This window comes from Anolis carolinensis, chromosome 4 (assembly GCF_035594765.1).
Source record: "Anolis carolinensis isolate JA03-04 chromosome 4, rAnoCar3.1.pri, whole genome shotgun sequence".
NCBI lineage: Eukaryota > Metazoa > Chordata > Lepidosauria > Squamata > Dactyloidae > Anolis > Anolis carolinensis.
In genome coordinates, this window is record NC_085844.1 from 33899426 (window position 1) to 33924931 (window position 25506).

The 25506-nt window shown below is 40.2% G+C and overlaps 1 protein-coding gene across 2 annotated transcripts in view; it reads right to left on the bottom strand.

Moving 5' to 3' along the window:
* cnbd1 (cyclic nucleotide binding domain containing 1) overlaps window positions 1-25506 on the bottom strand; it is a 180346-nt gene that overhangs the window by 27813 nt on the left and 127027 nt on the right. For both annotated transcript variants that reach the window (XM_062980202.1, XM_062980201.1), the window contains exons 9-10: window positions 20809-20918; window positions 18038-18188 (exon numbers count right to left, since the gene is read on the bottom strand). In XM_062980202.1, coding sequence (XP_062836272.1) covers window positions 18038-18188; window positions 20809-20918 — 261 coding nt within the window. The remainder of the gene's footprint in view (window positions 1-18037; window positions 18189-20808; window positions 20919-25506) is intronic.

The window sequence follows — 25506 nt, forward strand, 5'->3', positions numbered from 1 at the left end:
TTCCCCACTGTGAGCGTGGCAAAGTTCTCGGGTTGTAGTAGTTGGGATTCAAAGGTCTCCTTGCGTCCTGCAGCGTATTCCGGTTTACGTGACAGGGCGTCTGCTTGCTTGGTTTGGGCTGGGGTCACATAATGAATCTGGAAGTTGAAACGTTCAAAGAATAAAGCCCAACGTTGCTGCCTCTGATTTAGCTTGCAGGCAGTTCTTAGATGTTCTAGATTCCGATGATCAGTGTGGACTTCAATGGGAAATTTGGCCCCTTCCAGCCAATGTCTCCAAGTTTCAAAAGCTGCCTTTATGGCTAATAGTTCTTTTTCCCAAATGGTATAGTTCCTCTCTGGTGCGGTTAGTTGACGAGAATAATAGGCACAAGGATGAAGGTGATCTCCCACCGGTTGTAGGAGCACAGCCCCAATTGCCACATCAGAGGCGTCCGCTTGCACCACAAAAAGGGTTTCAGGATCTGGATGCTGAAGGATTGGCTGGGATGTGAATAATTTCTTTAGTTGCTGGAACCCTTTCTCTGCTTGATCAGTCCAGCGGAAGGGCTGTTTTCCACGGATGCAGCTGGTGATTGGGTCAGACCAGCGGGCAAAATCTGGAATGAACTTGCGGTAATAGTTCGCGAACCCCAAGAATCGCTGCACCTCTTTCTTGTTGGTTGGCGCCCGCCATTCCAATACTGCTGAAACTTTTGTCGGGTCCATGGAGAGCCCTAGGGGCGAGATGCGGTACCCCAGGAAATCTACCTCTTGTAGATCAAAAGCGCATTTTTCCAGCTTGGCATAAAGTCCATGATCCCGCAATCGTTGTAACACCATTTTAACGTGGTTCTCATGTTCTGATTGTGATCTAGAAAACACCAAAAAATCGTCCAGGTAGATGATCAAGAACCGATCTAGATAGTCCTGAAAAATGTCATTGACAAAATGCTGGAACGTTGCGGGAGCTCCGCATAAACCATAATTCATAACTCGGGACTCGAATAATCCGAATTTAGTCTGGAAGGCGGTCTTCCACTCGTCCCCTTCTCTGATGCGAACTAGATTATAAGCCCCCCGTAGGTCCAGCTTGGTGTAGACCTTGGCTCCTCGAAGTCGGTCTAGTAGATCCGAGATTAAGGGCAGGGGATAGCTGTTCCGCTTAGTGATATTGTTCAATGCTCTATAGTCCACCACCAAGCGTAATTCCCCTGACTTCTTCTTCACAAACATCACTGGGGAGGCGGCTGGGGATTGAGAGGGTCTGATGAATCCCTTGCGAAGGTTTGTCTCTATGAATTCCCTGAGAGCTTCTTGCTCTGGTTCAGTCAGGGAGTAGAGATGCCCTCGCGGGATCGGGGCCCCCTCCACGAAGTCAATGGCACAGTCATAAGGTCTATGTGGGGGTAATTTTTCGGCTTCTTTTTCATTGAATACATCCCAATACTCGGAGTACTTCTTTGGCAAGGTGATAATGGGCTCGGTGTCTGTGGCATGGCAGACCTTGGCTACGAGGCAATGGTTTTGGCAGTACTTTGAAGCAAACTGCAGTTCTCTGTTGGACCAGGAGATGCTTGGGTCGTGAAGTGTCAGCCATGGAATCCCCAAAATCACAGGGAAATGGGGAACCTCAGTAACAAAGAAGGAAATCTCTTCCATATGTTCCCTTATCCACATCCTGGTGGGTTCCGACCACTGGCTTACGGGGCCCGTCTTGAGAGGGCGGCCATCGATGGCTTGCACCACACGGGCATTCTTGAAGTCATGATATTGTAATCCCAGAGAGTCGGCATACTCTCTATCAATGAAATTGTTGGTAGCTCCTGAGTCTATCATGGCGTGGATCATGACGGGTCCCTTTTTTGCTGACCATAAGGTGACCACTAGAAGGAACAGGACCCCGGTTGGCGGCTCTTGAATGGGTTTCTTGACCGGGTTGGCGAGCCTCTCTACGCCCGGTCGTTGGCTTCCCCCGCCGGCTGTGTGCCAGCCGCCTCAGACGCCTTCGTCTCCGTGGAGGACGCCGCCGCAAGACGGGCGGCGGGCTTCCCTTTGGCTGGGCACTCTCTGGCGAAGTGGCCCCCATTTCCGCAATACCAACAGAGATTTAGGCGTTGGCGGCGGGCCTTCTCGGCGGCATCTAATCTGGGACGCACATTGCCCAACTGCATCGGCACCTCCTCGCTCCCTCTGGGGTATGGGGATGGTGGTGGGGGTCTCCACACTGGACGCGGCTGAACGCTGGCGGGAGCGGGGGGTTTTGCCCCAGCTCTACCGCTCTGGCCTCGTACCCACTGTTTCCTGTTGGCAATCATGACTTCAGCCCGTAAACATTGATCGATGAGTGCTTCAAGCGTTTGGGGAGGATCCACCTTGGAGATTTCCTCCAGCATTTCAATGTTGAGACCCTCCCGAAATTGTCCTCTGAGGGCAACATCGTTCCAGCCGGTGTTGTGGGCCAGCACTCGGAACTCGGCTATGTACTGAGACATGGGTCTGTCTCCTTGGAAGAGGCGGCGGAGTTTGTGACCGGCTGCCTCCAAATTGTCCTCGATTCCCCAAGTCTCTTTAAGGTGGTCCAAGAAGCGTTGCGCTGATCTTAGGTGTGGAGAGGCTTGGTCGAACAGTGCCGTCGCCCAGTTGGCCGCTGGCCCGTCTAGAAGACTGTAAACCCACGCCACCTTGATGTCTTCTTGGGGAAACTCGGCAGCACGGGCCTCTAGATAAGCTTGGCATTGGCGACGGAAAACATGAACCTTAGAAGCTTCTCCAGTAAACTTGGTTGGCAACGCCATGGCCGGAAGACGGATTCCGCGTTCCTTCAAACCCTTTATTTCCCCATCCTGTGCATTGAGCTTATCACGGATTCGGTCCACCTCATCCTTGTCGATGGTGTAGGTAATCGGCTGGCCGCCCGGTCCAGGTCCGGCTCCGGTAGACATTCTGGCCGAGGTTAATTGGTGCTTAGGGTGGCGGAGTCAAACTGTCACGACCCAGGCTACAGAGCACCAATAACCATACGCAGAGGCCAGATTCTATCTAATATCTTTATTAAGGAAATATATAAAGTTAATAAAAGCAAATGTAAAAGTTAGTCCAGAAGCAGACCTTTCAGGAAAGGTCAAAATTAGTCTAAAGAAACAATGTCCAATATGAAATATTAAGGTCCAAAGTTGTAATCCAATAACTGAAACACTCACTTTGCCAGGCAAAGTGAGGGGAGATGACAAGGTCCTTTAGTCCATGAACTTGAGCAAGGCTAGGAATTAACTTGATACTTGGAAACAAGGCTTGAATCGTGGCACAAGGTAACAAGGAACAAGAACAAGATCCGTGGAATTACTTGGTAAAATCCGTGAAACAAGGCAAGGTTTAGTCCTGAAAGGCGAGGCAAGGTCCGTAGGTAAACAAGGCTGGGAAACAGGAGCGAAGGCTTGAAAACAAGAACAAGGCTTGAACAGGAACGAGGCTTGGATCGGAGCGCGCTGTCCAGACACAACTCGCTCCGGAGGCTGACGAATTGACTCCGCAAAGTTACTCCGCGGGTAAAACACCTATATAGAGTCTAACTTTCCCGCCGAGAGCAGTTCTCTGGGAACCAGAAACGAAAGCTAATCTCTGAGACCAGATGTTTGACTCCTTAAAGATTCTCATGGAAAGCAGGCTTAATTGGCTAAATTCTTAGCAATTATTCTAGCACTCCTGCGCGAGGCCGCTTCCAAACCTCTCTGTTGTTTACAAAACTCATGGCGAGAAAACACAGGAGATGTAGCCTCAGTGTTTGTTTGACATACTTCTGGAACATAACCCTCTTGCAGGTGCAAGGTTCCCAGATCTGGCTGGGAAGAATCTGTCTGGGAAGAATCCAGTTCTGACTGGGAAGGTAAAAAACCCAAGTTTTCTTCTTCATCAGGCATCACAATGTCATGAGCAGGACTACAAGGCCCATGGGTCATCACAGGTTTCCCAAAAAGGACTCCCAACAGTCGGTTCTGATATACCATTTGGTCTATCTTGTAAATTAGATCTTCTCAGATATGTCCTTGGTGTAAATCCAACCATCTATTTTGTTAGGAAATAATGGAGTGCCCCAGCAGGGACTCCAAAAATGGATTCTGATCAGAGACATGAGCTCAAAGGGCTAAATCTAACTGGAATAGAATCACTGAAATCTACATGATTCACATAATTGGTGACTAAAATGTTCAATTCCTCTTGATGAATTTACTCTACTCAGACTAACATAGATGATCCAGTCTAATAAGAAAAAGGAAGGAGGCTGCACTTGGATTGGAAGATTTTTCAGGGACAGATCAATCTGATGTCAAGAAGTAGAGTGAATATTCTCTGGAGGCAACGCATGATCAAATATATTTGAAGGAGTTCTCTGCTAGGCTTTGGGGGTTTGTTCTTGTTTGTTTGTTCAAAGTGGTTGGCTCTGGGCTTTTTTTTTGTTTGTTTTTTTGTTTGTTTGTTTGTTTTGTTGTTGTTTTTTGCCAAACTTTTCAAACTACTCAAACTGGCTCAGCTGGCTTTTCTGATAGAATAAGGCCAAGCAGCAGATGTTCCATCTGAAATGTCAACATTAAATAATCACATCAGGAAAGGTGGATCTAAGGCAAGTATAGGGAAAGTAAGGCACTAGGCCACATGTGTTTCCCCCAAGATTAGTTGAACATATTTGTTCTTGGTTGTTTAGTTTACAACATCACTGCAAAGGGCTAAAATAGACAGCATGTGCTGGTTTAGCCCAGGTAATCCACTGGCTCCCATCAAATGATGCTGGTAGGGCTCTGCGGGTAAAGTAATGTAGAGCTGATGCATGCCACTGCCACGGCAACATGGGAGGCTTCCTGTGTTGCCATAGGAAGACATGAGAAAAGCCATGTGATCTATGCTTCCCCGCCCCATGGGATCACCCTTTACTAGAGCCGGGAGATGTGGGCTGTGGGGTGCTGGGTTCCCCATGCAACTCTGGTGGCTGTGTGACAAGATCATTAGCACATAATTATTGTACTAGATCAGATCATCCAGAGCAGAGCTGATTTGCAGGATTAGGTGCAAGCATAGAGTGATATTGTTGATCAATTAAACAAGAATGGAAAAAGTATTTAAAATATATGAAAAGTAGCGGAAAAACATGTTTCTAAGCTGAAGGGAGCTCCTCAGTGGGGTGGAAATCTTGAGAATATGAGGATTTATTTATTTTGTTTGCACAAAATTCAACATGTGGCAATTTTGCACAGAAAATAGGATTTGCACATGGAAAAATCAGTTTCTGAACTAAAAAAACATTTCTGCCAAAATATATGGTTTTTTCTGTATAAAATTTATTTATTTTATTTATTTATTTACTATATTTATACCCCGCTCTTCTCAACCCCGAAGGGGACTCAGAGCGGCTTACAGATTATGGCAAAATTCAATGCCGCATTATACAACAAATAATAAATATAACATATCAAATTATAAAACAATTAAAACATATACATGCAATAAAACATTAAAACATAGTTTTAAAGGAGCATATGTTCCATCAGGCAATGAGACAAAACTGGTGTTGCAGTACTAGCATTCACTCGAGAGGGCCCAGGTGAGTCAAGAACCATGGCCAGAAGAAAAAATGCCAGTATCTCTGTGCTGACCCCAGGATGCTGAAACGGAGGTGGGTCAAGATGGAATCTGGCAACACCAAGCGGCCAGAGTCCCCAGGAGCTGAGCCAGGGGCAGCAAGGGAAACAAACACTGCCCCTTCCCTCCAAGCCCCTGGTGATGGTACCTTCACTTCTTGCTTTTGCCTGAGGCCCTGCAGGTGACATCCTTTTCATGTTCCAGCCTCTGAGCAGCAGGTGTTGCTTGCTGGCTTTGCAGAGTCAGGGACTCAGTTCTGCCAGGAGTGAGTCCCCAGGAGCTGAGCCAGGGCCAGCAAGGGTAACAAACACTGCCCCTTCCCTCCAAGCCCCTGGTGATGGTACCTTCACTTCTTGCTTTTTCATAGGAAATGCTGTTTCCTATGTGGAAAATGCTATAGCTGAGGACTTATTCTATGCAATATGCCCCATCTTATCTCTGTTAAAGAAAGCATAGAAAGGGGCTACCAAATTAAGCAAGGGATTAGAACAACTGCCTCATGAGGGGAAAAAGGGGGATAATATGGATGTATAAAATTATACAAATTGTTGCAAATGTTTTTATCTTATTTTCATGAAATACTAGAAGCTGGGTGATCCATTTAATCTGAGTGATGGGAATTCAGAGAAGTCAGAGAAAAGAATATATTGCTATATACAGAACATTATTAAATTGAAGCAGTTGCTACCATAAAGTGTAGTGATGTCTATAAAACTAGAGAGATTTAATAGGAAAATGGATAAATTCATGGACAATCAGACTACTGATGGTTAAACAGTCAGGATAGATATATAGTTTCATCCAATGATGGATGAATGGGTGGATCTATAAATCTGCACAGAGAGTGTATAATTGAATGCACAATGGGAGGTTGCTGTTGCACAAACCTTGATTTCTGCCTCCCCCTAGGCATCTGACCAGACATCATGCAAATTGTGCTAAATGCTATAAGATTATGGTCTGATCCAGTATCACTCTTCCAAAAAAAAATAGCTTGGATTTTTTTTGAAAAACTAAAATAGATTGATTTGAGTCTTCTATACTGACAACTGCAATGTCATGTGAAACATGACTTTATAGCAGATATAGCGTTTCCATATCCAAGGCAAGGAAACAGATAGTAAAGACTATTAAGTGGCAAACCTAAGCTAATGAAATGAGATTAATTAGCATTTATATAAGCAACTAGAGAGAGAAAAGGGGGAGTAAGCAGTAATTGCAGCCAAAGGCCTGAAGAATAATGGGTTGCTGTTGCAGTTTAACAAGTCAGCAAAATATGTGTGCTGGCTTTGGGGTCCATTTTGCTAATTACTTAAGCTCCTGTTTATGTCAAAAGCTTAGCATCTGACCATATATAACGGGAGTTATTTGATAGTGTGACATGATGACCTGAAACATAGGAATATCTGAGTGACTCCCAGATTTTTTAGAAAGCCAGGGCCAAGTTTTGTACAAACTTAGTTCTGGAAATAATATCAGTTGAAATTGAGAATGGGGTGGAATCTACTTTTATGCCATTTTGTCTTCTCACCACCCCCACAGGTATATTGAGTGAGGACAAGGGAGAGGGTCTAGAGAGGTTAGACTGGCAGCTTACCTACTTTCTTTTCATAGATTTTTTTTTTGTTTGGACAGGCATTTGATGATTGATTATAAGTTAGGGGGCGCTAGAGAGATAAGGACAGTCCATTTAACAGGGGTGGAGGGTGGGTTGAAGGAGGAAAACCATTTTCCCCTGTCCTCCTGTTATTCCCCCCACCCATGTCCCCATTGTGGAAACAACCCTGGTTTATGATATGGAAAGGTGGGAGGGGGAAATGGCAAAAATGGGGGAAATGGTTTTCCTCCTTCAACTCAAAAAATGGATTATGTTTCTTTCTCTAGCACCCCCTTGTGGTCTCCACAGGGATAATAAAATAGTACCTCCGTCTCATATAAACTATATGCTGGATTTTTCTATTTTTGTGACAGTTTGTGTATGTGTTTAATAATGTATGTTTTAATTGGTCATTTAATATCTTTTGATTTTTTTGTGTTTTATGAACTTTATATGTTTTAATCAGTTGTGAGCTGTTTTGAGTCACAATCCAAGACAAGGGAGGGAGGGAGGGAGGGAGGGAGGGAGGGAGGAAAGGGAATTTCTTTTTCTTAGTATTAAAGGTGCTATAGAATTGCTTGATTCCTTCAACTAAAACTAACATGGCCATCTCTTTGAACACTAAAACAATGCTAGGAATAAGCATCATAATATCACATAAATTCACAGTATTTGATCAATTATGCCTGGGCTCCAACTATACTGCCGTATAATGCAGCTTCATAATGTAATTTAGCTGCATTTTATAGAAGTAGGCTCAGATAATGCTGTTCAATGCAATTAAACTGCATTATGAAACTGCATTATATGGTCAGTGTAGGTGTGATGTGAAGGCATATACACATAGGTGAGTTGGCAAGTGATAAAAAGGAGGGAGTTGTTTGCAAGATCTGTGTCAAGACATTCCAGACCCAAGACCATTTTTGATATTCCTTTGTCCTTTTCCCACATTCTCACTTCTTCCCATTTTCACTGTTTAGTCAAATAAGGAAATGAACTAGACACCCAAGAAGACTCCTGCTGTTTAAAATCAACCTGTATGTCAAAAGAACAGATTCTGAGAAGTGATCATCATGTTACCATACATGGCTGTTTTCCTTCTTCATTTTATTTCCAATCAAACATAGCCATTTCACAACTGGCCAATTGCTTGACTTGTTTCTTCTGCCAGAGAACAAGGCTGGTGGGTGGAGGAGCTGGGAGTTAGTCTGGATCACCATGGAAGCTCTGGCTACACTTTTCGATATAACTAAGGCTAGGGCTGCCAGCTGCATCCTGTCAGAGGTTGTTTAATTTTTTAAAACAGCCAAGCAATCTGCCATGCTTTAAAAGACATGTGTGGATTCAAGAAAAATACATAATAATCTCATGATGAGAATGTTCCTTGGGAAAAAATCAGCCATGATGTGCTGGCAAGCCTTCTTTGAAACATGTGGCAAATGAAGCAAAGCCATAATTAAGATATCCTTGCCAATGAGAGCTCTGGAGTAAACTTCGCCTCCCACAGTAAGAGAAGGAAAGGAGGATTGCCTCCATCTAGTCCTTTCGACATTGTTCTCCTGCTCAAAACCCTTCAGTCAAGACACTGGATGAAGGTTTAGAAATACCCAGTGTACTCACAAAAGAGAAGAGAAGGATAGAAAAAAATATGTGGCTATTACCAATATTCCTGATATATTTTAATGGGTTGGTGAGAAGTAAGAACAATTTGAAATCTCTGTCAAAATCTAAATGTTAGAACTTAAAGCAAAATACAGAATTTCAGCTCCATAAGACACTTTAAGATGCACTGAATGAACATTCAGACTTGAACTATATTCCAAGCAACAATTGGAAAATAGACTTTATGGGCCACAGTTTCCATAATATCCTAATCAGTATGTGGATTCTGGAAACTATAGTCCAAAGTATATAAATTGCTGCCTCACAACAGCCACATTTTGAATTCTGTCTACACAACAGCAAAGTGACATGGAAGGATGAAGCCAATTTGTACTAGATTTTTTTTTAAAAAAACATTTTCTTTGCATTTGAAGCATTACAAATCCATGTCCTATAGTCACCCACAAAATTGGAGGAGCGGGTATTAAAGGATTCAGAAAAATAAAGAAGCACCAAAATTGGAAAAAATGTTTGTTCTTTGCATCCAGCAAATATATCTTCATTTATAGTTCTGTTTTGTTTTTATTTTAAGTCTAAAAATACAGAGAACACATCTGCCAGTCCTTGAAAAGAAACAAAATTGTGAACAGTAAATAGAGTGAAGATCTAGGATATAAAAAGAACAAATAATGCTAAGCTAAGTGGATTGCAATTCGCTAGATTGCAAATGCACCTCCCACAAAAATAGCTTTGCTTGCCATACAATCTCTCCCACTCCTTCCAGATTTCACATCAGTAGATATGTGAAGTTAGAATGTTTCCCTTCAAGATGCACATCAGTAGAGAAAGATAGAAAGAAAGATGGCTTGTCTACACAAGCCAACACCCCCACCCCACGGCTCATAGCAAATGGAAGGATGGTTGAATTCATGGCACAAAAGTACTTCCAGTGAGTATCTCTGTGTATTTTGTTTTAAACAGTTTTGCCTCACTTAGGAAACTTCAGAGTATACAATGGATTGAGGGCAGTCTGGACATCTGGATCAGGGCTTATTTGGCCCAATGCCCTGTCCAGATGGAACACTGGCAGTATCATCTTTTCCATGCGCTTATCAGCATAAGGAATTGGAATGGGTTATGATTGGGTCACTGCTACCATAGATCATGTGGGTATCTTGTTCTGACACTGGTAGAGCCGCCCATATGACCAGCTGATCTCCCCTCTTCTTCCCGTTGTGTGGCTGCCTCTGCTGATGCCACAATGGAACTCTGTGGACAACAAGGAGCAGTAGCAGCAGAAATACAGAGAGGAATAAATCACTAGAAACATTCTTAAAAGAATGGAAACCTTTTAATAATCAATATATATCTGAGGGAGAGGAAAACGCTTTGTGTACAGGTTTGCAGATATAAACTGTTGGGGTATTTATTTGTTAATATAAAAACAAGCAGAAGTAAATAATTTGCTGGATATAAGGAGGAAGTTGGAGTGTTTTCCTCTCTTTCAGATATATATTGATAAAAAGATCTATGCCTGCCATAGATGTGGGCAAAACGTCAGGAGAAAATGCTTCTGGAACATGGCCATACAGCCCAGAAAATTCACAGCAACCCAGTAATTCCAGCCATGAAAGGCTTTTGACAACACATTGATAAAAAGTTTTCCATTTTTTAAAGAGAACTATAGATAATCTAATAAAAAGGAAGCAGGAAATCTTTTAAAACTAATTTTTGCATATATGTTTCTATTTTAGAGTTATACGTAATTAGGTTAGAAATATACATTGGTAAAAAAAATGCAGTTATAGGTTGCTGTGAGTTTTTCGAGCTGTATGATCAAGTTCCAGTAGCATTCTCTCCTAACATTTTGACTGCATCTGTGGCTAGGACCCTCGGAGGTTTGTTTACAAGTGTTAGTTTATGTTCGTTTGCTATGTGTGCTTAATATGTATACATGTTTTCTTTATTTGTATTTTTTCTGTTAAATTTGAATCTTAAAAATGAATTAAAAAAGGGAAAATGAAAAATAAAATAAGAGCAGTTACACCCCCTGCCCATGTAAATGATGGATGTGCTGCACATTTACACCAGGCTAAACGGTATACACAGGCCCAGTGTATATTTATTGTTGTAAATTTGTGTTTTTGTTTTGATTTTATATTGTGATGTTGGGCAAGGCCCCATGTGAGCCGCCCCGAGTCCCTTCGGGGAGATGGGGCGGGGTACAAGAATAAATTATTATTATTATATTATTAAAGCAGTGGTTCTCAACCTGGGGTCCCCAGATGTTTTTGGCCTAAAACTCCCAGAAATCCCTGCCAGTTTACCATCTGTTAGGATTTCTGGGAGTTGAAGGCCAAAAACATATGGGGACCCCAGGTCGAGAACCACTGCCATAGATATATGTTACATGAACTACTTCTGATTATTTGGAGAAAACCTTTGAGGGTTCTTTGTAGTCTAACTGGATTGTCATGGTTATGAATGATTGTTGTGCCATAACCAAACTTGGACATGTCCTTGCTCAGCATTTTTACAAGGAAATTAAACAGGATTGGTCCATTGCAAAGCTCCACAGCTTAATTGCTTGTTTGCTGACTTCCTCTTTATTTGCTTTTTTATCCTTGCTCTCATAGTGCATTGCCATGACCTACAACCATATTTTTCCTCTCTCTTGCTCTCTCCTTCATAAGATTATATGTTTAATTATAGATAATTGTTAGTAAATAAAGCAACTTGTTATAGTTTACGAAGAATAAGGGGTTTTTTTTTGGGGGGGGGAGGGGGAATGACTGGTTGTTGTTCATCACCTGCCTTGTCAGTGTCATTACTCTGCCTCCTACTACTCTCTCATACACTTCTTTCTTCACTTTACAGTGAAAACTGGCAATTTATGTGACCACCCTCTTATCTATGTTGCTGAAGGACAATGTTACAATTTATTTCAAACAAATAAATTATCTGCTCAGAGGAAAACCCATAATCTCCAGCTATGATTGAGCTTTTGAGTCTCTGTGTTGCACTGCCCTTCAAGAAAACAAGTGAAAGCACCAATCATCTGTTTAAGAGGGAAGGACAGAAGGTAGATTGAGCTCCCCTCTCTTGATATTCACGCCAAAGAGACGATTGGGGTGTAGTAGCTGATGTTTAGGAAGGGCAATGGATATGTAGCTCTTAACAGCCTTTGCTGCTATTCACATGCACAGTTGCATGAAGATATACTTTTTCTGTATAAAATGACATCTCACTAATATGCTAACAAAAAATTAAGAGCCTCACTGTAGACCCCTGTGTACAATCACTTTGCAATTATTTAAGTGTGGTCTATATTATTTGAAAATCATAAAGTAAAGGTTTACTCCTGTTTTTTTAAAGATTTGCTATTTAAGTTGTTTATAAGGAAAATATAACTTTATAACATATAGTATACTAAAGCTAATAGAGGAAGATACAACATTTATACCAGCAGCAGGTCAAAACATTTTAGTGCTGCCCTGGTTTTGCATATTGCTGAAAGTTGGGCTTTTTATATTGCATTTAAGAATTTGTATGGAATTAATTTTAATGAATTTAAATATTTTTTACTTTAACTTTTTAAACTTATAAAATGTTTAATTGTTTTTTAAAATCTTATATTTACACTTTTATTGACTTTGTATTGTTTTAACATGTTACTCTCTGCCTTGAGTTCCATTATTAGAAGAAAGGCAGGATATAAATAAATACAATCTTGATATTTTATTTCTTTATATCTGTTTTTTCATCCCCTTACAGAAATAGTGTATGTATGTGTCTATAAAAATTAGGAAACCTGAAATGACTGTGACTTTGAACATTTAGCATTATATAAATGCCTGTATTTATTGCTTTTAGGAGAGCTTTAGTAAGAACGAAGAAAATCAACTATTTTTAAGCCAGCCTGGAAAATTATGTGATACAAAAGTTGACTTCTTGTTAGTCTTTTATAATGACTTTATACACTTGATTTGTTTAGCATACTTCATTTCAGACATAAGACGCTGGTGGATTACTATACTGACAATGCTGAATAAATCCACAGTGGAACCCACAACTCCTAGATTTTCCCTTTTCCAGCCAATTGGTATCATCACAATGGCAGGTTGCTTTGTCTCAATATAATTTGTAGCCCTTAAAATTTGCAGAGGAAACCTTAAGTGTAATATATCTTGCAGATTTCCTCTGCAAATTTTGAGGCCCTCAACAAGTCCTGTTGTCCTTAGAATGTATAGAGATGTGTTTGTGTATGCCTGTGTAAATATTCTACACAAATAGTTTTATTGTATATCATGTTATTTCGTAGTGAGGACATTAGATTTCCAGATGGAAGGTGGTCCCGGTCAGGGTTGGCTTGACGAGCCTTCCTCTTGACACGTCTCTCCCTTTTGCCCTCTATTTGTGCCTCTTCGACTTCCACAATGCTGTTGGTCACAGCTGATCTCCAATTAGATGGTCAAGGGCCAGAGTTGGCTTTAAGCCCATCTTTAAATCTCTTTTCCTGTCCATTAACATTCCATTTTCCATTCTTGAGTTGGGAGTATAGTAACTGCTTTCAGAGATGGTGATCTGGTATTCAGACAACGTGGTCAGTCCAGTGAAGTTGATAGCAAAGGATCATCACTTCAAAGCTGGTGGTCTTTGCTTCTTCCAGCATTCTGACATTTGTCCACCTGCCTTCCCAAGAGATTTGCAGGACTTTTTGGAGGCAACGCTGATGGAATCATTCCAGAAGTTGAGTGTGACGTCTGTAGATGGTCCACTTTTTGCAGGCGTATAACAGGGTTGGGAGGACAATCGCTTTATAAACAAGCATCTTGGTATCCCTACAAATGTCCCAATCCTCAATGACTCTCTGTTTCATTCAGAAAAATGCTGCATTCACAGAGCTCAGATGGTGTATTTCAGTGTCAATGCTGACTTTTGTGGAGAGGCAGCTGCCAAGGTAGCAGAAATTGTCAACATTTTTTAACATTACACCATTAAGCTGTATTTCCGGCATTACAGAGGGGTTGGCTGGTGTCTGCTGAAAGAGCACTTTGGTTTTCTTAATGTTCAGGGAGAGGCCAAACTTTTCATATGCTTCTGCAAAGATGTTTAGAGTGGCTTGCAGGTCTTCTTCTAAATGAGCACAGACTACATTATAATCAACATATTGGAGTTCTATAACAGATCTTATTGTGATCTTGATTTTGGCTTTTAGTCTGCTGAGGTTAAATAGCTTGCCATCTGTCCAATAAATGATTTCCACGCCAGTGGGTAGCTTCCCATCAACAAGGTGCAGAAAGAGTGCTATCTTAAGCCCTTTTTAAAAACCCAGGTGTTCTCTACAGACAGAAGGGAAACGGATCACAGAAAGAGTGGTATCTTAACTCTGATACTTTTTAATCCAGATCTTAATGAAGGATATAAGGTCAAACTATGCCATTGCCTAAAATGATGGGAAGGGAAGCCCTGGGAGGGTCCCCTCCATTGCTGCCAATGGGCCAGATCTGGCCATATTTTCCAGCTGTGATACGAAAACGGCTATAGTATCTGGCTACCCGCCCAGTGTTGCAGATCAGTCTGCAACATGAAGTGATGAAGATTGCAGTCAAGGGAATGATGCTGCTCACAGTGAGAAAGTTGACTGGGAAAGTGAAAGTGCAGGCCTCCAGTGTCAAGCAGAACAGCAGACACATTAGATAAGGAGGAGGTGAGTTGGAAATTAAGTGATACATAAGGCTCCCAGGAAAAAGAACCTGAAGATACAGAAATCAATACAGACCTTCATTTGCAGATCAGAGCAGACAGTGCTTTGAATGTGATTTTCCTGCTTCTTCGCAGGGGGTTGGACTGGATGGCCCACGAGGTCTCTTCCAACTCTATGATTCTGATTCTAATAGGCATTGCTGGGCAGAGTGGTTGCGTGGGAAAGTGGGGGAGAGATTTCGAGGGAGACGGAATGCTTTCATGGCTGGCTTTTAATTGGTAAGGAGTTTAGTTAGTTCAAGTAATGTAGCATATGGAGTAAGAAGCTAGGCTTGAGCTAGGCCTGATTTCAGGTCAAGCTCTTTGGAAGTTTCTATATTCCTGTTTTATATTCATGATCAGTTTTACTCAGGATACCTTTTGCTTATGGACTTTAGCTGTTCTTGTGATTTTTGGCTATTTCTGGACTGTGTTACCTTTGAATCTGTTTGAGACTTCAGGATTATTGGATTATTGCTGATTGCTAAACCTTTTCGAATATACCTTTTCTTTCTCTATTCCTGCATTTTTCCTAATCTATTGATATATTCTACAATAAACTGTTTGCTTATATTCTGGACTCTTGCATGGTGCTGTGATCTTAGGGGTACCCGACCTGGGGTGCAACACTAATTTTTGGGGGGTGCAGTCTACCGGTGTCTGGCCAGCAGAAACGGATCAAGGTTCAGCTGAAATGCACAAGCCTACTCCTTATACGTTCACTATATTGTTGCTTCTTATTGGGCTTGGTTATTATACCAGATTGTCAATAGCATTCTTGAACTCTGATATCTATAAATGGACAAATGAATAGAGTATTCCAGATGAGGTTCAACAACAGAGGAGTAGAGTGGACATTATTCTTCCTGACACTATACTGAATCAGGACACTATACTGTACAGTGATATTAACTAGTAATATAAACAAATGAATGTTCCTGCATAGGAGATGGAAGGATCTTATACATGCTCCATTTTGAGAAAAGAGGTCCAATTTGTCACATTACAGCCACAAAAGGTTACTGAAGTTTCACACAACTATGGAAGAGTACAGAAACCATACCTCAACTGCAAGCAAGTTACACGTCTTATTTTGCATGTCTTTGAACAAAAAAACTTATTTCAATAACATAAAACACCTTTCATGTTTTTGAAATGTGTGGCATTTTTTTCAGATCCTCAATAGCTTAGAGGAAATCTGAACACATTTCCTTTTTATTATTTTTATTCAGCACAAGAACTGATGTCTCATAACCTTTGGTCCTTCTTTACTTTGCCTTTTCTTTTAAGTTACATTACAGTGCTTCATGCCATCAGACTTCAATGGAAAGAAATGAAAAATCAAACATGGGCACTTGCTTCAGGTAAAGGTAAGAAGATACCCAAAGCTTTTCACAAACCTTAAGCAAACTCTGTTCAACCTTGATAATGTTTAAATAACAGTCTTTAAAACATCCATTTTTATTTGACTTTGCTTCAATAAATACTTCGAGCCAGAGGCTCTCTTGGGTCTTCCCTGCTTCTGCAAAATACTGATAGTCTTTCTAGCACTTTTGTTTAAATTGAGGATTTTGAAATGAAAGGTTCAATGTTTTTCTTTTAAAACACACAACACACACCAAATAACAATGGCTATTTACATTCCAATATGAGTTTGCTTTTCTTTGATTTGTTTCACTTTGAACAGAGATTTTCACATGTTCCTATATGGTACAAAAAGTAGCCTTCAGCCAGCCTCATGGGAGAAGTCAGGGATTATTGACACAACTTCCTCTGCACAGCCACCTTGGGACTTGAGTAGTTTACAACAATAGTTAAAGAAAATAACCAAGGAAAATTGCTTCCAATTCAATCTGCAAATGGAATCAAAGGAAGAAGAACGTAATAATCTGTATTGGATTTTAGCCAGGGCACCAAAGGTTAATAACTCAAATGTTATAAAATGTTATTTTTGCAATGCCCAAGGCACCTTTGGTTAGGAGCTTTATGAAATAACTACCTGAAAGAATGCTATTACTACAGTGCTGTTTCTCCTAATATTGTCAACATTTTCAAAGAGGTAACAATGTTAGTCTGTTCCAGGAAAACGACCACATATCTTTTGTCATCTTTAATACTAATAAAAGTATTTTAGCACGAGCTATTGTGGCTTACAGTCCACTTTCTCAAATGCATATAGCATAATATTACGGCTTTGGGCATACAAGGGCATGTAAATGGCAGTAGCTGGTTGAGATCCAAGCAAAACTAAATGTAGAAGATAACAATTATTCACACAATTGAATGCATTGCTTCTTTAACGAAAGTATGTAGTAAGATGAGGGGAAAGCTTTGGTTTGTTCTGTTGTTCTGAGTGTTTTGCCAAATCTTTTAGAGATGTCTCTCATTGATTTATGAATATTTTGTCATAACTCAAACTATTATCTGGAAAGGTTTGTATTTTTGATAAAGTCTAAGGCACGGATCATATAACTGACACTGTTCCTGTTTGCCATAGGTTGTTTCCAACGTATGGCAGCCCTAAGGTGAATCTATCTCAGGGTTTTCTGGGGTGAGGTTGTGTGTCTTACCTAAGGTCACCCAGTGTATTTTGATGGCCAGCAGGAAACATAACCTTGGTTTCCTGGCATTGTCCAATGTTCACTGTTTTACCACACTAGTTCCCATAACAGGCATACATTAGAGTAACTCCCAGTTACACTGGCATTTCCATTTTGAAAAACATTGTGGTTCTTCCTACAGGGCCATAGCTAGATGGGGGGAAGGGTTAACGGTTCAACCCCCTCCCCCCCAAAATGTGTCAGGTTGGAAAAAAAAACCTGGTTTACTCATAAATTGGTTAACCAGTTAAAATTCATGAGTAAACCAGTTTTCTTTAAAACCTGACACATTTGGAGGGGTTGAACCCTTAACCCACCCACCCCTTCCCGGCTACAGCCATGTCTTCCTACAGCATTTGTTGTGCATCCAAGGATGAAGCCGAGTGCCTTCCAGCTGTTTTCATACCCTGGCAAAGAAAAACCCGCTTTACACTGTCACAACTTTGAAAGCCATTCTCTGATCAGCCTCTAAAGTGTTTTCTAGTTGGCTCCCTTTCACACCTGGGAATAGGATTTTGACTTCTTTGAATATTCTCTGATCAACCAATCCTGTGGTTGATCAGAAGAGGATGTAGCAAATTTGTGTCCAAAGCCTCTTGGGTATTGTTGAACTGGCAAAAGAGAAGTAGAGATGATGGAACAGCTACCTCCCCATAATGATGGTGTAAGTACACTTGTGCTCCATCAGTGAACTACCTGAATGTAGAATTTATCAATTAAGTGTCTCATGGGGTAAAGAGAGCATTAATATCAATAATTTAGGGAAAGGAAAGAAAACTAAACTAGCTTTAAGCTATTCATATTGTTCTTATCCATGTTTCTTGTACATCTATTTGAAAAACACCAGTATTAAAAGGGAAATAAAATTATACTGTATTTACCAAGTATGGCTGAAGCCTCAATAGTTCCTAGTTCAACGGTGGTTGCTGCTTTCAGTGTATACGTAGATGGAATCTGTAGAAGAAGGCTCATTTCTCCAAAGGATTCCTTTGGATTCAACTGGCCAATGAGGACATGTCTCAATTGTTTAATCTGTTTGGAAATTTGAAAAAAAACAACTGTTACTTGTTCCTATTGTTCTATCTAAAACTAGAAAATACACAAAACACAATTTATAACAAAAATCCATGCAAAATGCTGGGTAGCTGTGAAAAATACATCTTTGGGGAAAGATTTGCTCTAGGAAATCATCCGTGAAAATTTAGAGCTTGCCTACAGTTTTCTCAAGCAAACTAGTCATGTTGTGAGAAGCAATAACTCACACACATTCAGGAATGTGTATACACATATAGTAGACCTCTGAAGTATAGCCAGACTTCCACATTGGCAGGTTTTGTGATTTTGATTATTTGTAAATTTCATTAAAATGCTCTCTTTAGGAGTTTCTAGGTTCTCCAGTCCGACTCTATTGTCAACTTTTGCCAGAAGTGGAGGCTTAAGAGTTTCCCCTCCAATCATGTCTAGGTCCTCCAGTGCAATTCTATGGTCAGTTATGCTGGAGGATCCAGAGGTTTCCAGAGAGGTGTTCTCCCAATATATATATTTTTTGTTTGGAGGTTTTTCACTCGTTAGGGTGAAAAGGAATGTGGAGGGCTGAGTGTAATACATAACAGGTAGAACTGATAACAATGTTAAATATTGAAAAACAATGTAACATGTAACAGCAAGGTTCCTATAGCAAAATTACTTTGGGCTTATATGCAGACAACAGGGCCTCACTTCTTAGGACTCTATTCCACAAAGGGGGGGGGCAGCATATTACTGTGGTGTTATGTCCCATAGTATTATAATGTGATTTTCCTGCTTCTTGGCAGAGGGCTGGACTGGATGGTCCATGAGGTCTCTTCCAACTCTATGATTCTATAAAGGACATCCTTGCATTTCTCATTCTTCTTCATGAAATTGATATTTCAAACAATTTATCTCACAAACTAGTGTAGTCCCTGCCCATTTCATTTTTAAAAGAAAAAACCTTGGGGAAAAAAGCTTATGGAATACCAGACTTCCCCCTTGGATACCACTACTCAAACAGCTGATCTTAAACATAGCACCACTTGAGAGGATTCTGACTTTTCTCTCCGATCCAGCAACTCTGTAATAGGCCCAAGCAGCTGATTTTACACCAGACTCCCCTTGAGGGGAAACCTGACTTTTAAAAAATTACCATGCCACACTCATGAGGCAGGATTATGGGAGAAAAATGTCAGTGCTTGGTGCGATTTATGCATTGGTGCATTGCCACTTACTCTCTGTCACTGAAGAGATTTAACCCAGGCAAGTTTGGGAGCTTCTATCCCATGTATTTTTGGGTGTTTTCTACAGTTATGTCCCGGTTTCTGGGTCCAGAAGATGATCTCTGACTGTCTTCTCTCCCCCCCCCCTCCCTTCTTATGACTGCTTCTGATGTTTCACTAATCAATCCTGATGGAACTGACAGGAAGTTAATTGGGAGAAGAGCTCTGTCATAAATTGCACCTTCAATGGATTAGAAATATTTTAAAACTGGAAAGGGGTGGGGCTTGGATATGCTCCTTAGTATGCAAGAATCGCAAACCGTTAAAGACAATAGCATGAAATATGTAGCCTCATCCAAAATATTCATTTGGTTAAAAGACACATAGGGAATGGGCTGAAGATTACTTTGGGAACCCTTTATAAGCCTTTCCTTACTTGTATCCATATGGGGGGAAATTGGGTTCTATATACAATAGCAGATACAGATTTGCATATGACTTGCATATGCTAACATATGTTTACATGTTTTATGCAATGTCTTCAACAAGTCATGGTGTGAATGAATTGGAAGTAACATTTAAACTTCCACATAAACTGATCTCATGTTTTAATTCAAGGACAGATTTGATGGACAAAATTATGGATTTAATGTGACCTATAGATATGTTAATAGTCATTACACAGAGAGGGGAATGTGCCAGTGCCCCAGTCAACATTATCACTATTTTCCCACAAAGGCATTGAAAAGGTGGATTTTTTTTTTTCAAATGAGAGTATGGGTGCTGTCTTTACATTGATCTGTAGATAAGTCAACTCAGGCTTTTGGCATCCATCTTTTGACTAAAGCAACTAGATTTCTCCATGAGTATATGCAGTATGTGTTCAGTTCCTTCCCAATTGCTATATTTTGTTCCACAGAATGGTTTATTCTTTAAAAAGAAGATGCTTTCAAATAGACAAGTGCCCTCCCTGAAGCAGGATTGATGGGTACACAATATGACTGTATCCTAAAACAATTAAATGGGTGAAACTCAAAGAACATGTTCAAATATCTTTTCAAACATGACTTCATTGGATAATCTTTCACAGATCTATTACAAACTCTCTGATTTGAATAACAGGAACAGCAGTACCCTATTTAATCAATGAGAGATGTGAACTGCATAACTCAAGGCCACAACAAAAGGTATTACTGCAAATAATCATTGCAGCAAGATTCTTGTTTCTTTTCTTTTATGGTGTGAAAGCTTAAAGAGAACTTTCCATGTTCTCCTATTCTTATATTTACTTTTTATTATTCATGAAAGCACCTTCAAGAACTAAGTAAGGAAACAGAAGATGCATTTTCTAGGATATCAGAGTAAATGTCTGAGTAGATATCAGAGTAGATATCCTAGGGGGAAATGTAATTCCTTACCATTTTCCCTAGAGGTAGCTTCACAAGGGCTGGAATTATTCGGTAAGCATTGCAGTGTCCAGATTTAATGAATCCAATATATTCGCTGATTTCTCCTCCTTTCATAAACACTATAACAAAAAGAACAACAATATCAATAGGTGTGTTGGGGGGGGGGGTCATTCCCTAAGTGTTTTTACACATTTTAGTATATGTCCAATTAAGCAATTTTTCTAGTGATCCTTTAAAAGAATTTTATCTCTGAATCTTATTATTCATTTATTTGTTTATTCCATATCTTGACTTTCTCTTTGCATGGGACACAAGAAGGCACAGCTAGAAGCCTGGTAAGATTTTTTAAAAAAAATAACAAGTTAGAATACAAATATTTTAAAACATTATAATACCATTGAAAACACTGCAATAACATTCCAATAAGAATTCAAGTACAGCATATGTACATATGCCATTAAAAATTCTGTCTGTAAAACTAGTTAATTATAAATATCTTTTTAAAATAAGAGGTCTTTACCTAACAGTGGGAAAAGAGCAAAGACTGAAATATATCTGTCCTATTAAAAAAGCATATAAGGCCAATGTAACAACTTGCTATCACTTTTGAAATATGCAGTAATATTGATACTTCCCAGATGAATAAAAGCTGAAACTCAAGAAAGTTGTACCCATTTACTCATATCTCACATATTTCCATGCTGCAAACTAGATACAGCAGGCATGTTATAGTGGTTTGAATGCAGCGACCTCCTCATACATCCTGCCAGAATCACTAAGGACTGCTGCAGATAGTGATGATCGTGGCAGTGCCCACTCATGGAGCATGGGGACCTGTCACCCCAAGCCCTACCTTATCACATGGGGGGAAGCATCCGGCAGCCGGGCCAACCAGTAGATTTCTATGGAAAAACAGGTTGACTGCCGGCTATCTTTTGGCAATGGCACTTTTTTTATTTGGCAGTTTCACCATGGAGCTGCTTGGAGGTACTTCTCCAAGGTGTGATGGGAACTGGTGGCAAAACTGCTAAAACCAGTAATCATTACCATCTGATAGCCCATCTGAAGAGGTAGTATGACCCTGGGAGACTGAGGTTTGAATCCTGCTTAAGTCATGGAAACACACTGGGTGATATTGGGCAAGTCACACTTCCTTGGCCTCAAAGATATGGGCAAATCCCCCTGATCAAATCTTGTCAAGTAAATCTCATGATATGTTCACCTTAGGGTCTACACAAGTTGAAAATTGCTTGAAAGCATGCAATTGTTGCTTTCCTTGGAATGAACCAATTTTTAGTATAGAAATGAAATGCTTTACCCTAAAGGATCTAAGTACCCCATGCAAACATAAGATAATCAAATGAGAGATATGAGAAAATCTTTTCTATCTTCTCTGCATTTTGTTTATACTTAATATGTTTCATTAATACACATTTGGGACAGAATTAATTCCAGATTTACAATGCTGTATAATGATGTTTATTGTTATGTTCAATGGAATATACTCTCAACATTCATAGGTTTGCAGCCAAATGAGACCTTAAGATTTAGTTTATTCACTCCTAGACAATCCTACTTCCTTAATGAACTCTTACTCTTTTCCAAGCTGAAGAGTATTTTTTTCCAAATATGCATTTCCTGCCCAGAAGTACACATAACACAGATGTGTGCCTGAATTGATCCAGAATTCCATTTTGAATAAAATAGTGTTCTGGTGCCAATGGAGTTTTTCCAGGTTCAAACATTGGCTGGGCTATTCTCAATCTACTTTGCGGGATGGGAGATCAACTTCACATTTTGTTCTTCCCAATCCACCCAGAGCTGATTAAAAAGAAAGAAGGAAGATAGAAAAAGAAAAGAAAAAGAAAAACTTTTGAAATAATGAATATTTGGCCTTCAGACATAGGATACATGAAAAGCATTGGCGATTGTTCATTAGGGAAGTACAAATGGAAAATGGGATGAAGAAGCCACACAAGTTGGCCAGACTAAACAGCTGGGAAGTCAGACTCTAGCAAAGTAGAGTAGCACAAAATCATTGCAAACTTTTATTTGATGCAGGCGTACAAGAGAAAGGCTCTGTAGAAATCAATGAAGCTATGAATCTCCTGCATTACACCAGCTGGATTGCTCAGCTTGAGTTGGCACCAAACATTTTTTCTGTGGCTGGAAAAAAATAGCAATAATAAACGCAGATGCTTTCAAAGTATAATGCTGCCATTATATGCTCCTTTGTGACAGCTCATTGATGCAAAAATGGCTGTGAACTTAGCACCACTCATCATCTAACCCAGATTTATGGACAACTTATAACAAAATAGTGGCTGTATCATAAAGGCCAAGGTGACTCTAAGTTTCAAATGGACTAGGCGGCAGTAGAAAAATGACATTGTTAAAAGTTATATTTTTTATATAACATCCCTCAATTTTGTTTAGGATTCACTACATAAAATAGCACCATAAATGCAATCCCAGCATGTGTTCAATCTCAGCTAATAAACTTTTTGAAGAACATATTCTGCCTGGCTGATGATAGCACAACACTAAAAACAACAGGATGCCAGATAAATGTTTGGGAGTCTAAACTGTGATTTCTGGAGGTGACAGACCACTGTTAGGTGACCATAATTATTTCTTGCCAACAAGATCCTCAGTGACAGGTCTGAACTGAAAGGTCCTCTCAGACCTGCTACATTTTCCCATTCAATCTATCTAATTCCTGGATTCTGGAATTAGCCATCCATAGAATCTACACCTTGTTGGCTTCCATTTCTTCTATTCATGTAACTCATCACAGCTTCCAGACACTGAATCAAATGCAATGGAGAAAATGCAGATCACCTTCATATTTGTCATGATTAAAGCTGGTGAGAGCACAAATGAGCACCTCTACATTCCAAAAAAATTAGCAGAGGAAGGCCACACATAGTTACAAATCTAATTTGTGCCACTCAAGAGTAAAGTGCCACTGACGACTCCTCCTCATTTGCAGCTGCTGTCTGAGATGGACCAGGCCCTGCTCCTTCCTATCAACATCTTCTGGTTTGAATTGGATCCTTTCATCTTGACTCTCTTCTTCCCCTTCTTCATCCAAAGAGGATATAGCAATCTTGTTACCACATTTTATTCTTTCTTCTCTCAGTTCCATTTACAAATTAAAATTGAAATGGCTTTACTTGTGTGGTATCCTCCTATTCCCCTCAGATTCATGTGATGGGAAATAAGAAAATTATTAAATCCCACAGCATCACTGCCCTAGAGCTGCACAGAAGTTTCCTAGTGTTACTCTCCTATAATAACCCTGAAGTTAGGGGGAAAAGCAATCTAATACAGTGACTCATATGTCAGTCCACAGAACTGTTCTGGGAAGATTCCATGATCAGTGGTAACAAAGACTGCTGATAGGTCAAGGAGACTCTGCCTGTAGGCAGAATAAAATGAGTCCATGCAATTCATCTATGTAACTCACCTTTATACAAAATCTAAAAATGTGGAAAGACAATCTGTGAGTCACTAATGCATTCTTCTTCACTGCTTTGGAGCAATATGCAAAGTGGTGCTCACCCACCTAAGCCCAGTATGAACTGAAATATATTTTCTATTCTGTCAAGAGACACTACACTGGGAGATGTAGCATAAAATTCCATCCAGATGGAATTAGGAAGAAGGTGAACCTTGAAGAGATTGGGGATCATTGCTTGAGGGAGATCATCTATTACTTCCACGACAACAGCTATATGAAGTCACATACAGAATCACATTGTACTTGTGTCTATTTATACCACCAACACAATGCTAGAGAAGGCCATATTGAGCATATTGAATCATTATCCAATGATAATTGGGATATTTTGCTGTCTGCAGGAGACCAGCACCTGACCCACTCAATTATATAAACAAGCATATAACAAGGCCACTTCTGCAGCATCCCATTGCTTCTAAGGATTTTCCCATTCATCCTACAGTCACCAATGCACTCCAAAAACCCTGAAAGTGAGAGATGTCAATCCTTTTTGAGAAGGTTCTTGATGTAATGCAGAGCTGTACTAAAGGGAAGGGAAGGAAGCTAGCTATGTAAACTGAAGTTTGGCACTGGACTTTGGTTTAATATTTCTAATGCTCGCAAAGTTATTTTTGCACAGATGGCAGAAAACCCCACAGGCATATCTCTCCCTCCCTGGCAATGAAAAAACAATAATATCACATTATAGAACTAATCATTTGCTGTTTTTCTCACTTCTCAAATCCTCTATCTGAGGCAGCCATATGACTCTACCAAACAGTAAGAGTTGCCCTGGAGTCATAGGAGAAACTCCAGAACTCTAGTACAGGTTGAGGATCCCTTATCCAAAATATCTGAGTCCAGAAGTGATCCGTATTTTGGAATTGTAAAATTTTGGAATACTTGCATATACTGTACATATTTTGGCAATTGCATCCACATCCAAACACTAAATGCATCTATGTTTCATATACACATAGAATGAATGTAACTTTATGCACAATATATTTAATAATTGTGTGCATGAAATGAAGTTTGTGTACAGTGAATCATCCAAAAGGAAAGATATCACTACTCTAGCCACCTATTTAGATAATCTTGGAAGCTTGTGGTAAGGCCACAAGTAGGGCATAGATCAATAGCACTATCCTGCTGCTGTTGCCCAACAATTACTTCCTAGAGGCAGACTTCTCCTGGTTCTCAAG